This window comes from Macrobrachium rosenbergii, chromosome 45 (genome assembly GCF_040412425.1).
Source record: "Macrobrachium rosenbergii isolate ZJJX-2024 chromosome 45, ASM4041242v1, whole genome shotgun sequence".
NCBI lineage: Eukaryota > Metazoa > Arthropoda > Malacostraca > Decapoda > Palaemonidae > Macrobrachium > Macrobrachium rosenbergii.
Window position 1 is genome coordinate 33842665 of NC_089785.1, and position 15710 is coordinate 33858374.

Consider the following 15710-nt stretch of genomic DNA (forward strand, 5'->3'; position numbering starts at 1 on the left):
CCGTCTACCATGAACCTTAGGAACTTCCTGGAGGAGGGATGGATGGGAACGTGGAAGTAAGCATCCTGAAGGTCCAGGGATACCATCCAATCTCCTTGCGAAGAGACGACAGAACTGAAGACGTCGTCTCCATAGAGAACTTCTTCTTTACGACGAAAGAGTTCAGGGAGCTCACGTCCAAGACCGGTCTCCACCCTCCCGAGGATTTTGGCACAAGAAAAGACGGTTGTAAAACCCCGGGAGTGAAGATCTTGCACCGGTTCTATGGCAGACTTTTCTAGCATTTGTTCGACGGCTAGGAGAAGGGCTTGCCTCCGCACAGGATCCTTGTATCTCGCCGATAACTCCTCGGAGTTGTTGTCAAGGAGGTTTCGAAAGAAGGGAATGAGGTACCCTTCCTCAAAACAGAGAGGACCAATCGTCCGCCCCTTCTGTGCCCAGGCTTGGCGAACTTTAGAAGTCTGGCACCTACTGGAGTCTGGAGGACTTGATTTTCACTTGGACTTCCTGGAAGGGAGTCCTGAAGGCCTGGATCTTCTCAGGTCTACGCCTCCTGAATAGACCTGGATCCACGAAAGGGCTCCTGAAAGGGGGCTTCTCCTTCTTAGCAATAGGAGCAGCAGGTCTCATCCTCTTCGACGACTGAGCCAGCAGGTCCTGAGAAGCCTTCTCAGACAAAGAACGAGAGACTTCCTTCACAGTCTCTTGTGGGAAAAGATGGCTAGATAGAGGAGCGTACAAGAGGGAAGACCTCTGGGAAGGAGAGACCGATTTGGAGAGGAAAGCACTGAATACTGACCTCTTCTTAAGCAGGCCAGTGCCGAACAGGGAAGCGATCTCCATCGAGCCGTCCTTCACAGCTTTGTCCAGGCAAGACAACACACTGCTGAGGTCCTCCATACTGACTGAATCCTCTTCAAGACTTCTCTTGGCTAAGGCCCCAAGAGACCAGTCCATGAAGTTGAACACTTCCAGCACGCGGAAAAGGCCCTTGAGGAAATGGTCCAGTTCACAAAGTCCCCAAGAAGCCTTGGCCGAATTAAGGGAGAGTCTTCTGGAAGAATCCACCAGCGAAGAAAAGTCTGAGCCAGCAGAAGAGGGGAGAGCTAACCCCATCGGCTCCCTAGTCTCGTACCACATTCCCGCTCTTCCCGAAAGCCTAGAGGGAGGCAAGGAGAAGACAGTCTTGCCTGCATCCTTCTTCGAAGAGAGCCACTCTCCGAAACCTTTAAGCGCTTTCTTCATGGAGATCGTAGGACGCATCTTAACAAGAGAGGAAGATTTGAAGCCTTGGTGCTCGAGCATTGAACCAGGAGAAGGAGGAGAAGCAGGCTTGAGGGAATCTCCATACTCCTGGACTAGAAGAAGCTGTCAACCTCTTGTAATCGGAAATTGTGATATCCTTAGGGATTCGTCCTCCGATAACGCCTCCAGGCCAGAAGGAGGAGGAGAACGTCTAAGTAGAAGGGCATTTGTCAGAAGAAGAGCGCCTAGAAGGAGAGGAGCCTTTGTCCGCTGGAGAACGATGATCCGGAGAGAAGCGCCACAAGCTGACTGGCGCCTGACAGAAGAAGCAGCTCGAACTGAAGAGGAGCCTTGCTGGGAGGGGCGCCTAACAGACGAAAAGGGAGGCTGGAGAGGAACTTCTACGAGGCGAACGAGCAGGGCGTTTGACTGGGAGAAAGTATCTCCAACAGGAGAAGACCGACGACGACGATGGCGCGGCGCCTGGGTGGAGAGGCGCTATTCGGAGACGGAGCCCGAGGAGAGAGCCTACCAGGAGAGGCGCCTACCAGGAGAAGAGCGCCTAACAGGAGAGGAGCGCCTACAAGGAGAGGAGCGCCTGGACGGAGAGGAGCGCCTGCAAGGAGAGAGCGCCACCAGGAGAGGAGAGCCTGGAAGGAGAGGCGCCTGCTGCTGGAGGGGCGCTTAACAGGAGAAGAACGCTTCACAAAAGACGACTTGCTGGGAGAAGAAAGTCTCTGGAGGACTTGATCGGAAGAGAGGCATCCTTCCGACAAGAGGAGCTCTTTGATAAAGAGCCAGCAAGAGCAGCGAGTTGAGCCTGGAGGCCTACCAGGATCTGCTTGGTGGACTCCTGAACACTAGGAGAAGAGGAGGAAGATCTTTGAGTTCTCTTCTTCGAAACAGGAGAGCCTTCAGGAAGCGCTCAGGGCTAGGAGTCCAAGGAGTCTCCTCTAGAGCCTTCCAAGTCCTCTTCAAAGGGCGCGACTCCTCAGCCGAACTCCAACCACGTTTAGGAGAAGAAGAAGCAGAAGATGAGAAACACTTCTTTAAGATCCCTTTTCTCGGCGATCTAAGGCAGCCTGGGACGCGTCAACAGGCGCTGCCAAGGGACGCCTGACCGTTGGGGCGCTCTTCATCCCCTTTGCGGCTGTCGACATTCCTCCTCCACTGGGTCTGGGAGTTTGGAAGAGGTCTAGGCCTAGGAGCGATGCGAGCCGGTCAGACGCCCCTCCACTACACTGGGGACACTACACAAATCACTATCACTTCTCACTTTCTTTTCCTCCATAGCGCATCTGCAACTGCATCTTGCGGATCGTAGCCTTCATAGCAGCCATCTCCGACGACGAATCCACAGGTTCGACGAAGGGAGAAGGAGCTGAAACAACTGGAGTGACAGGAGAATCTGGAAGAGTGTTAGGTTCTAAATCTACCTCCTTGGAAAGAGACCTACTAGAGCTTCTAGAAGAAGCCTTCCTAACTCTGTCCTTCTCAACTTGCTTCATAAGAGTTTAACGCCTTCCATTCCAGTTCAGTGAGATTCTCACATTCAACACACGTGTTCTCAAAAGAGCATTCATTCTCCCTACACCTCGAACACACAGAATGAGGATCTACCGAAGCTTTCGGTAGTCTCACCTTACAATCAGACCTCACACACACACGAAACACCGGTGCAACACTCTGATCAGACATTCTTTAAGAAAATACCAAAGCCGAAATCAAAAACAGTCCACAAAAGCGTATGCCAAGCCAAAGATCCAATACGTCACCAAAGGTCAGTCCAAAATAATCCTCAGCAAGCGAAAAATGAAAATCAAAGCAGAAGGAACCAACAACAGATGTTGCCGGAACCAGCGACAGAGAAAATCTGACATGAAAACGGGAATGGTTCCTATTCCCGCCACCCAGCAAGCGGGTATGGTAGATCACCTGACCTACCTGTCGCGTGTGCGCGAAATTTGAATTTCTGTCGGGAACGTCGGAGACTATAGCTAAGTATATATCTGACGGGTAAGTTGCATGTACAAAAAAAAAAATTGTGAGTATACTATATATAAAATGTACATATAAAAAAAGTAACACTAATTCTCTCTTACCTGTGAGCAGTGCTGAAACTGCTTGCATTGGCCAGAGCTTCTCTGTATACCAGGGGTGAAATGAGTTTACTATTCTGCATCTTTAAGAGTTAACGAAACCACTAGATTTCATCTGTGATCTCTAAATAAAAAACAGAAGAATTTGTGTAAAAAATTTGCTGGGGTCTTACCATCGCATTCTTCCGCCCACACAGAGTTACAAACCATGCCGAAGGCTTTTTATTAACTGCATATATCCATATACATATTGTGGTGGGCTGCGGTTGGATGCAGATGGTACAAGTTGTAAAGAGTGCACATAGAGATAACTAAGATAATACTGAGCAGGGGACACTTTTTAATATATGATCACTATTTAAGAGTTGCTTATTTTGCTTTCCTGTCTGCTACTTCATCATTTCAAATTCCCACATATGAAGAAACATAGTAGAAATGTATTTTCAGGCCAAAAAATAAATGTAAAAGAGCAACTGTTGAAAAATTTCTGGACTAAAGGGCTTTAACTATTGAAAACTCTCAGAAAATCTAATACACTCTTAAGACACAGTATATGACATAGCATTTCCCCTTCACCACAGGTATTCAGAATGAATTCCAAAGCCTAAACTAATGCCGTCAACTCTCGTAAATACAAAGACACAATCACGTAACTTACCTACATATGATTCATCCTTATCGATCAAAGCACATCCCACACCATTCTCTGGCTCTGAACCACCTTTAAACACCTTCATGTGATCTTCATGAATGGCATCATGATCAAGAAATTGAATTCACCTCTTCTACAGGAATATTCTTTGAGAAGAATTTTGGGAATGGGAAAATTTTGGCTACGATCTAAGGCGGGACACAAAGATTGTTAACTTCCTGGATCTTTTGACCCCCGTGAGAGTAGTCATTGACTTCATTTAATATAATTTGTAAACACTTCGATGATGTTGGTCCAACAATTCTCTGCGAGTTACCAGCTAATTTTAAAATGTCACAGGAAGAGTGACTGGAGGAAGGTTCAGTTCTATATAAATATTAGAAACTCAATTCCTCCCTTGGCAGATTAAGTCATAATTCAAAAGTAGCAACATACATGCATGACCCAGTGAATTAGGAGGAGGGGTGCATAGTGTACCACTAAAATGGACTTGAAAATTCTCTCTTGTCTTTATCTTTCAGTTTCTTGGTACCCATGCTAATACCAAGAATTCTATGGGCACTTACATTATTCTAAGCAGCCCTAACTGGAACAGCATGTGAATCTCCCTCTTCTATTGATAAATCTTTCTGAAACCTTCAAGGTGACCAATGTCCCCTCTCCTACTGGTAGATCCTTCTGAAACCGATCCAGGTGACAAATATCACTTTTCTATTGATAGATCCTTTTGAAACCTCTTATGGAGACCAATATCCCTCTTCTATTGATAGATCCTTCTGAAACATCTCATGGTGACCAATGTCCCTCTCCTACCGACAGATCCTTCTGAAACCTCTCACATTGACCAATATCCCTTTTCTATCAACAGATCCTAAAACCTCTCATGGTGACCGATGTCCTCTTCTATTGATGGATCCTTCTGAAACCTCAAATGGTGACCAATGTCCTCTTCTATTGACAGATCCTTCTGAAACCTCTCATGGTGACCAATGTCCCTCTTCTCTTGACAGATCCTTCTAACACCTCTCATTGTGACCAATGTCCTCTTCTATTATAGGTCCTTCTGAAACCTCTAATGGTGACCAATGTCCTCTTCTATTATAGGTCCTTCTGAACCTCTCATGGTGACTAATGTCCTCTTCTATTATAGGTCCTTCTGAAACCTCTAATGGTGACCAATGTCCTCTTCTATTATAGGTCCTTCTGAAAACCTCTCATGGTGAATAAGGTTATGTCCTCTTATATTATAGGTCCTTCTGAAACCTCTCAATGGTGACCAATGTCCTCTTCTATTATAGGTCCTTCTGAAACCTCTAATGGTGACCAATGTCCCTCTTTTATTGATAGAGCCTTCTAAAACCTCTCATGGTGACCAATGTCCCTCTTCTACTGATAGATCCTTCTGAAATCTCTCATGGTAACAATCTCTTTAGTCAGCGGCATGCCGAAATATTAACTGAAATCCATCAACATTCCATCATCCTCAAGTGTCTCTCCATTCTGCCTTTCCGAGTCTTTCTTAGTTTGCCTGTCATGCACCTCACCTTTAACAAACCTCCCACCATCATTAAGTGAGGTATTGCAACTGCTACTCTGGAAAGAATTTGTCTCTTGTCCCTCATAAGTAGATGCATTCAGCACTCTGAGAGATACACAAGCATTGTCTTCCATCTGTGGCAATACTATATATGCTTTTGCACTCAATGGATGTTCCAATGAAATCATCATCAATAACATTTTCATGTCAGCTTTTCTCTTATTGTATTAGATGTGAAACAGGTTTCCTCCACTATTCTGTCTTTTTCACTTTCTGCCAGAACTACTACCTGGCCTGGTTCATCTTTTATGCTCTGTACCCATGAGCTACATGGCCTTCTTACCATACCATATCAAATACTTTTCTAACTAACTGTTCCTCACCCCTTCTCGTTATTACACATGTCCAAAGCGCTTCAGTCACTAAGATCTTGGTTGGTTTCCCAGCCACTGGACATGGCATCTCTCTGCAACTTCCTCATTCATTGCATGATCTTCACTCTGCAGTCTGGCCATGAATCTTAACACTCTACAGTCACTACTCTTCAGAATCTCCTTTTTCTTCATCAGTCCCCATATTCATGATGCACATTTTTGCTCTGTCCACTGAAGGGGTATTTTTATTTCCACAAAGTAACAACTATGCTGTAACGCTTCTAAGGCCTATTGACCCGCCACAAAGTGGTGCTTCACTTTCCTCTCTTCCCTATCTGTCCTTCCTGTACCTAGCCCCGTGTTAATAAGCACTTATTTTGCTGGCACCAGCAAAGACATGCAAGGACAGTTTACCTACATGCATCTCTGAAAAAGAAGAACTAATATTAAAGTTTGGTATAGACAGAACACAAGAACAATTTATTTTATAGAAAAAAAGTGTAACCTAAGACAACATTAACTAGATTATGCCTTCTGTTGTATTACCTTGAAGTTTTACTCTGAAATCTTTCAGTGAAACAGGTCCTCTGAGTATTGTGTACACAATCAAACACAATAACATAAATAAGTTTATTTTTATGAAAGAAATAAAAGGCAAGAACTATAATCTCTTCACAAGGGAAGCAACGTAAACCCAAACAGAGATGACGTAAGCCGGATACGATTTCACGCAGACAGCCAAGGCAAACTCAACGCTTGGTGCTTGTGTCAAATGAACTCCAGTGCTGTGCACAGCTTCTACCACATTTGCCATGTTGCTATATCCCTGGTGTATGCACACACCACACACCTGAAATGAACGGAAAAGCAGATACAAAAAAATTAAAAGACGTGTTTTTGAGGTCAACGAAAGACAGTATAAATTTATGCGTCAAAAGAAGAGTAAAACCTATGGTTTCAAAACAAAGTCTATAGTGAGGTGATACAGTAATTCTAAAATAACAAGTATCAACTTTTAAAATTATGGTAACAGGATACATAATCGTAAAACCAACACCCCAGCCAAAATTGCAAAAGAGAGAGATTAGCAAATTACATAACCCATATTCTTTTGCAGCTACCTTTTGGTTGCAATGTATTACAATGTTGGAACGTAGCTGTTAATTTCACAAAGTCAAAATATTCAATGAGCAAATCTGCAGGGAAACAAGATATAATACATATGCTGAAATGTAGTACATTACCAAGAACCACTACTGTATTTGATCATCATCATTAACACATTTTTATGGCAGATTTTCCCTTTTTATTTTAAAAACTGTACTCTGATTTGTGATAGTTTCATTCTTAAGCTTTCTTTTCTTCTTCCTAAAACTGGTAATATTTCTGATGATCTTTAACAAAACCCTATTCATACACATCCCCTATCTATACTAAGAAAACTTTTGTCGTCATAAAATAGAATCACACTGGAAAATGACGTCATGATGTCTGGCACCTACCTTATGAGACGTCATTATTGACGTTAACTGTGAGATATCAGGTGCAGCAGACTTTCCAGCAGCTCGAGCATCATCTAAACCGGATATCAATTTGCGCAGAGCCTTTATAGCATGTCTGTTCCAAGAGGTTCTGATGGAAAAAAATATTAACAGTTTGAAGAGTAATCCTATGAAGAATTCCTGAATAATGCACTATACTGTACCATTTTTCCCCATTACTACTCTACCATCAATTATAATTTTAAAATGGAATCAAAAGTTCAATTACAATAACATTCAACAATTTCACTTTCTTACCAAAAACACAAAGTTCAAAAAATTCTCAACTGGGTTGTTAAATGTCACAAGCAAGGAATTTAGTCTATGGACCCAAACTTGATTTCCCTCTTGTCTGTACAGTATCAACTAAGGGCGATAGTTTTACTTTGGTATTATCAAAAATGACATTTTCATAATAAAATTAAGTTTTATATATACTGTACATACTTACCAAGTAATTACATAGCTAACGTATCTACCTTGCACAGCAACATTTCTGAACTTAGTGGTAGCAGTTTTTTTGTTTTCATGTAGGTGACAGCCCCAGCCACTACCAGAGGAACAGGAACAACCTGGCTGTCATTTTCCAATTTGTTTGTACCCTCATGTCCATAAGAGGGGAGAAGGGCAGGCTCTAATTCTGTAATTACTTGTAAGTATATATAAAACTTAATTTTATTATGAAAATGTCATTTTCATATAAGTAACTTACCAAGTAATTACATAGCTGAATTCCAAATATATGGAGGTGGGATGTAAGGAAATGGTCTACTCCAAAACATTAAGGCATGGTAATGACTTTGAAACAGAAAATTTGCCAGCACTGAATGCAGTGTTTGTTTCCTTACCTGGCAAGAGAGCTACTGCAGGTGAATACTGAATCTGGTTGGTGCTCATCTTAACCCATAGTGGCGTGGCTGTTGAGCCATGTGTTGCCACTACTTAAGTGGGAGCTTTGCAGTGGAGGATCTGCCTGAAGGCTGACAAATCATCCAGTAAGGTGCCCTTGCCCTGGGAGCAGTACCAACATTAAAAAACCAGACAATGCTGTCACCTACTCCGAAAAACTTGTTAAAAAACCACAACCTACCCACTAAGACTGGTGGATACTCCAGGTACCTTGTACCCCAGGCTCCCCAAAACTCGAAAAACCTACACCACTACAAAAAGATAGTAGGAGAAAAAGAATGCTTCCTATGATTCTTCACCTAATACTATGCCAGCCATCGATAACAGACCCAAGGTACTGCAATCATTAAAAACCGTTTGTACATTCTTCAAGTGGTGAGAAGCAAAAATGGACCTACACCTCCAGTAGGTAGACTGGATAATGGAGGTCAGGGACATATTGTCTAAGGACATGTTATGTCTGAAAGCCAAGGAAGTAGACAATGCTCTGATATCATGCGCTCTCCCTTTAAAGTGTAGTGCTGTAATATGTCCTCCTGGATCTGGGAATGTGCTTCTCTAATTAAATCTCTTAAGAAGAACAACAAGGCGTTCTTTGATAGAGGAGGAGATAGGTTCCTTACTGAACACCAAAGATTACTAGATGGGCCCCTGGTCTTTTCTGTCCTATTCAGGCAGTATCTCAATGCTATGACCAGACACTACTCTTTCTTCCTCCTCATGACCAATAATTTCCATCAAGTTCTTCACAGTGAATGAATGAGGCCAGGGCTTGGGCAGGTCCTCATTCTTGGCCAGAAAGACTAAGGTGAAGGAGCACTGGCATTCCCTTGAGAAAAGCCCACTCTTTTGTCAATAGCTTGTATTTTGCTGATGCACTTAGCTGTAGCTAAGGCAAAGATGAGTTCATCAACCATTTTAGGACAACATCCAGATTCCATGAAACTAAAGTGTTGTCCCTTTTCTGTTTCATCATAACAAATGACTTTAACAGGTATTTAATGTCAGAGTCGATGAGAGATCTAGGCCTCTATGTTTGAAGGCGGAGCTAAGCATTGCCCAATAGCCTTTAATGCTAGTGGAAGACAACATCTTGGTATTCCTCAGAAAAAAGAGAAAATCTGTGATTTGAATTAAAATGGTCTCAGAATATGAGACATTGTGGTTGTGGCACCACTGTCGGAAGACGAGGCTAGAACACTTTCTTCTGCACTTTGCAATAGCCTCTGAAACTTCCCTTGGAAAACCCTTCACTCTGACAAGCTTATGGACAGTCTGAAGCCTGTCAGAGCGAGAGCAGACAACCCTTGGTGGTGTCTTCTGAAGTTGGGTTGTCTGAGTAGCGATAATTTTTAAGGCAGCAGCCTTGGGTAGGCCACCAACAGACACAGGAGGTCCGAGAACCATTCCCTCAGAGGCCAAAACAGGACAATGAGGGTCATGGTTGCACTGTGGTGCGTCTCGAACTTGCTCAATACCTCGCTGATCATGCTGAAGGGTGGGAAGGAGTAAAGGTCCTGAGTCAACCAGTCCTGTAGCATGGAGTCCGTGGACCATGAAAGAGGATCTGGGGCTGGCGAGCAAAATAGAAGGAAGACTATGGTTCCTGGAGGTGGCAAACAGGTCTATCATTGGCTTGCCCCACACCTTTCACAGGTCTAGACATACCAGGAGATCCAGGGTCCACTCGGTGGGAAGGACCTGCTTTTGATGGCTAAGCTCATCCGTCACCACATTCACCTTTCCCTGGATAAACCAACTGATAAGTGTAACTCAAACTTAGTCTGCCCACAACAGTAATTCCCTTGTGGCTTGCCAGAGAGAGAGAGAAGCTATGGGTACCACCTTGTTTGCGGATGTAAGCCAAGCCGTGATACTGTCCATGCGCACCATGACTGTCTTGTTGCAGACTAGGTGCGTAAAATTCTGAAAGGCCAAGCTGAGCTGCTTTCAGCTCTCTTACATTGATATGTAAGTCCTGTTGTTCTGGAGTCCATGTCCCTGAGACCTCTTGATTGTTTAGCAGGGCTCCCCAACCTCCATCTGAGGCATCGGAATAGAAGTCTAGGTCAGGGTTCAGAGGATGAAGGGACTTCCCTTCCGACAGCGTTTCTTCTGACAGCCACCACTGCAAGTCTGATTTTATCTCCAGGGTGATCGGAAATACAACTGTCTAGCTGTGTCTTTTGTTCCAGTTGGTCTTCAGGTAAAACTGGAGTACCCTCATGTGCAATCTGCCCAGTCTAACAACAACCCCATGGAGACCAGAGAGCCCCAATAAGCTTATCTATTATTGAGCCGAACAAGACAATAGGGCTAGAAACTCCCAGACTGTTTGAAGGCAGCTGGATATCCTCTTGGGGAACGGAAAAGTCTGAAAAGCCTGAGAGTTCAGTTTCATCCCCAGATAGAGGATTTCTTGAGAAGGGCTCAACTGGGACTTCTGGAGATTTATAAGAAGGCCCAGCTCCTGGGACAGAAGAATCTTGTGTGTGTCCTCCAGGCAACTTGTCCTTCAATGGGGATCGGAGAAGCCAGTCATCTAAGTAAAGAATGATGTTGATCCCCACCAAGTGGAGCCATTTTGATAGCGGAGCCAGGACTCGAGAGAACACTTGAGGGGCTGTTGAAAGACCAAGCAAAGAGCTCAAAACTGGTAAACTCTGTTTTGGAAGACGAACCTTAGATACTTCCTGGAACATGGATGAATGGGGATATGAAGGTAGGCATCTGGCATATCTAAGGTTACCATCCAGTTGCCCTGGTGAAGGGATGCAGGGACTGAGTGGTTTGTCTCCATCTTGAACTTTGTCTTCAAGACAAAGTGATTGAGGGCACTTAAATTGAGGACTGGTCTCCAACCCCCCAATGCCTTTGGTACCACAGAGACGATTGTAAAATCCCTCCAAGCTGGTGCCCGCACCTCCTTTATGGCTCTTTTCTGTTTGAGGGAGCAGACTTCCTCCAACAGGACTGAATGTCTCTTGGAGCCTACTGAGTAAGCTGTCAATGTGATGGGAGAGGTGACGGGGGGGGTTCTCCAAGAATGGAATGACGTAGCTCTCCTTCAAAACACTGATATTCCAGGGCTCCGCTCCTCTTGTCAGCCACCTCTCCCAAAAGTCGAGTAGTCTGACTCCTACAGGTGCATGAAGGACTTCTGTCTCACTTCCTATGTGTCGGCTTGAAAGAGCTCTTCTTGATAGCTTTGGATGAAAAGCGGACATTTGCTCCTGGACTGTAGCGGGACTTGAATGGCATCCAAGCTCTCCCTCCACGAACAAGCTGTTGCTGGAGGGGAGAGGTGGTCCTGGCTTGAAAAGGAGATGAGTCCTCAGGGACACCTTAATGACAGTGTCAGTAAATCTTGAGTTGTCTTCTTCTATAGGTCCAATGCTATCTCTTTCACAGCGTTCTGAGGGAAAAGATGACTCGTGTCCATGGGTGAGAACAGAAATGCAGACTTTTGAGTCTGGGTGACCCCCTTAGAAACAAAGGAGCACCAGAGCTCTCATTTCTTCAGCACCCCAAAAGTAATGAGGGCAGTGAGCTCCAGAGAGCCATCTCCAACAGCCTTGCAGCAAAGGACAGAACTCCAGGCCAGTAAGACGCAATACCCGAATTGAGATCTTGATGGTCCTCAATTTTCTTGGCCAATGCACCCACAACCCAACCAAGGAAACTGAGGACTTCAAATACCTTGAATATATCCTTAACCAGATGATCCAATTCTGTGGACATGAATGTTATCTTGGCCGATGAGAAAGTAGATTGACAAGACAAGTCAATAAGATCGAAGAAATCTCTTGGGAGGAGGCAGCGACTCCCAAAGAAGGAGCCTCCCTTGTCACGTAGGTTAAGTACCTCCTGTGTACCTGACGAGAAGGAGAAAAGGCAAAAGATGCTTTACCCTGCTCTCTTTTGGCAGAAAGCCAGTCTCCTATTTCCTTAAAAGACTTATTAGAGGAGGATGAAAGGACCATCTTAGGGAGGCATTTCCTGTCATAAGGCTGATTCCTCAAGACAAATGTCGAGACAGGCAAAGAAGGAGCAGCTGGGGCAAAAAAAAGGAAGGAAAATCTTTCCATTAAATACTGCAGCAGGGCAGCATATGTCGAAGGAGAAACAGGTTCTGGGTCAATCTCTTCTTCCAAGGAAATAGGAGACAGGTGGTCACCCTGAGTAGGTTTAGGAGCAGAAGGAGCTTTCTTAAGCAGTCCATGATCTGGGCCAATTGTTGTTTAATTGGAGCCAGAACAGGTTCATCAGGGTCCAAAGGTGAAGGAGACGGCACTGGAGGTCTAACAGAGAAGACATAGAGACCGAGACCTTGGTGAGGATGAAAAAGGCAATGGTCGCCCGGAAGCGGGGGCTGGGCGCTTAGGAGCAGGTGCTGGGCGCTCAGGTGGGGGCACTGGGCGCTTGGGAGTGGGCGCTGGGCACTGGGAGCCAGATGTGGGTGCTCAGGAGCAGATGCCAGGAGTACAGGTGAAAGGGTCTCTGGACTGTTCCAGGGAGACACAGGTGGGCACTGATGGACAGGGGCAGGAACAGAAGGGTCCAAGGAGAAACTACAAGATAGTGTGGGACTGCTCAGAGTTTGCCTATAACGCTTGATAGGCAGAGGGTCTGGGTGCTGACCATGGTCTTAATATAGGCAGAAGGAGCAGAGAGGCACTTAAGTCCAAGAAATGTTTGCAGGACAACGGCTGTATCTCCTGGACCACATCGTAGTCGTCTTCTCCCAGGTTTTGGGAGGACAGGCTGAAGGACAACGGCTGTATCTCCTTGGACAAGCAATTTCTCTGCAGTAGCTTCTCTGCTGACACCTGGGAGTGAACAACAGGTTATCAAATCTAGCTGAGGGGCAATCATACCTCAAGGGCAAGCCCCATCAGCCTCTGGACTTTTGGTGTAGTAAACCGTGTCTTCTCCCAGGTTTTGGGAGCAGGAAGGGACCTTAAGTCTCCCAGAAGAACCGATGGGACGGATAGCCACCTCTCCACTTGCAGGGCACTATCATTTTGCAATTTTTCTGCAAACACTTTCTCCATAACCACTTTAAAAGATGCCCTCTGCCTAATTCAACAAAAAAAACAAAACAATTGTACTTCACCAAACACGAATGAAATACAGGAAAATCCAAAAAAGTCGCTGAAAAATGGAGTGATGTTTACACACCACATGGCAGAAAAAAATTGGAAAATGGCTGCCAGGTTGTTCCTTTTCCCCTGATAGTGGGTGGAGCTGTCACCTACATCAAAACAAAAGAAGCGCTACCGCTCAGTTAGCTATGTAATTACCTGGTAAGTTACTTATAAAAATACTCCTTATCAAATAACACTTTGACATGGTAACCTTTTCAGTGTGGCAGGTTAATTTTAGTTATTAGTAACTTTTTGAAATGCACTATAAGAGTTCTGATGGAATACAGTACTCTGTCAGTGAGTCTGATTGAGCTGCCAACCAGAAAAGGTTAAAATGTTCAAAAGCACTGCTATGGTCATAACATACAAAAATAGCAATAAAATGCAAAAGTAAATGAAGCCATTTATGTGATGACAATTACTCGGATAAGTGGTGAATCTATTCATTACAAGTATTAACCTTTGAACACTTCTCCATTTCATGATGGCATCCCTGAGAACAACCTCCAGATGTTCTTTCAACTGTTCTACTTGAGAGGAGTCCACTGACTGGAAGTTAATCTGTGGAGGCTGAACACTAGGCAGACCAGGGTTGGGCACAGAACGAGAGAAAAATGGGCGCCAACCAGAGCTTTTCACGTCGAAATTCACTCGGGGAGGATCATCGTATTTTTGCACGTTGGCCCAAATCTGTCAAATTAGTGAGAAAAACCAATGGCTAGAATTTCTGGTAAATAAAATCTAAAAACTAAATTTATTGACCCTTGCTCATTTTTCATCAATTGTCTCCTTCTTCTGCCAGATCAAAGTCATATCTTGATTACCCTTTCCTTCCCAACTTGCACTTCCATCTATTTCAACTTTTGCTTCAACAATACAATGATGAGATATACCTCCAGCCACTCTCCTTTTCCCCATTACAACCATCAACATGCTCTTACATCTATTCTGTATTAACACTAAACATCTCAATTTCTTTCCCTCACAATTTTCTTTCTCAAGTGCACTTGCATATGCAGTTCTTTGGGAACTATATAACCAACAATCAAGCCCATTTACAAATACTGTATATTTCCACAACCCTCTCTCCATTTTCATTTGCTCCAGAACACAATAACTGCCCATAACACCATATCTTTCTCTATCACCTACCTTTGCATTACAGTCACCTAGCACAACTGCCCTTGCATATCCTCCAAACCCAGCAAGGCAGAGATTCAAACTTCCCACAACTCTTTTTCCCCTTCTTTTCCAAACCTGGCCCATACACACTCACAAATTTTTCTCCTGCCAAGTCCCATCTTACCCATGTAATTCTTGAACTAACACTTTTGTACCTCTCCATTGAACATATTATTTAAAATGTATGAAGCTACTTACATTTTCTTCATTGACTAGAAGATACACAGCATTAAGGGGACTAAATGACTCTTGGGCAGAAAAACTCTTGGCTGTCGAAGGGTTCCACAACACCCAGTTTCCATCATCTTCCAAGGTAACCACATAGCAGGTTTGACCTTCTGGGATCCCACTGCCTGGATGTGTATCAAGTGAAATATAGTAACAAAACCTCTAATATCAAAGCCATAGGCATAATTCACAAAATACTTTCTATTTAATACAGAGATCACCAATGACTCAAGCATGATAAAGAAAATAAATTTTATCATCACAAACAGAATGTAATCATTTTTGCTGAGTGACATTGTGAGAACAAATAATTCAAGAAATAGCTTGTCCAGTACTGTACATGGAAGAAAGACCAAAAGCTATATTTATATGTACAGTATACATAACATACCCACAAGGAGAAATGCAGTCTTGCCAAGATGCAAGAAGAAGTTGGTAAGGAGGACCGCATGCTCTTCTTCGTCTCCAGTCAGCATGGTTAGAAATTGCTGAAAAATACACTTCAGCCATTCAGCTCCCACCACCTCTAAACATTAAAAACTAAACCACTCATTTCAGCTTAAATAATGTCATTAGTATTGACATGCTGTAAATACCAATGTTAAAAATAACTTGTTTCCTATCATGCAAATTGCTTTTCTATACAGGGTAAAACTGTTGGTGCCTGGATGATGTCATGCTATCTGATTTGAAGGAGACCACAAGTGATGCAATTGGTTTAAAAAATTCCAGCAACAAATTTCTGCAGAGAGTATTTTTGTATTTGAAAGGATTAAAGAGTTTTACTAGAAGCAGA

General features: G+C 43.9%; 1 protein-coding gene across 9 annotated transcripts in view; it reads right to left on the minus strand.

Annotated features, from left to right (window-relative positions):
• Nucleotides 1–6523: 6523 nt before the first annotated feature.
• The window catches only part of Cc2d2a (Coiled-coil and C2 domain containing 2A), a 102808-nt gene continuing 93621 nt past the window's right edge, over nucleotides 6524–15710 (minus strand). For 6 of the 9 annotated variants that reach the window (XM_067089029.1, XM_067089032.1, XM_067089033.1 and 3 more), the window contains 5 exons: nucleotides 15306–15402; nucleotides 14885–15039; nucleotides 13965–14194; nucleotides 7410–7539; nucleotides 6524–6757 (listed from right to left, as the gene is read on the minus strand). In XM_067089029.1, the coding sequence (XP_066945130.1) occupies nucleotides 6569–6757; nucleotides 7410–7539; nucleotides 13965–14194; nucleotides 14885–15039; nucleotides 15306–15402 (801 nt within the window). In that variant the 3' untranslated portion in view covers nucleotides 6524–6568. The remainder of the gene's footprint in view (nucleotides 6758–7409; nucleotides 7540–13964; nucleotides 14195–14884; nucleotides 15040–15305; nucleotides 15403–15710) is intronic. The other 3 variants (XR_010850527.1, XR_010850526.1, XM_067089034.1) reach the window with 1 other exon arrangement.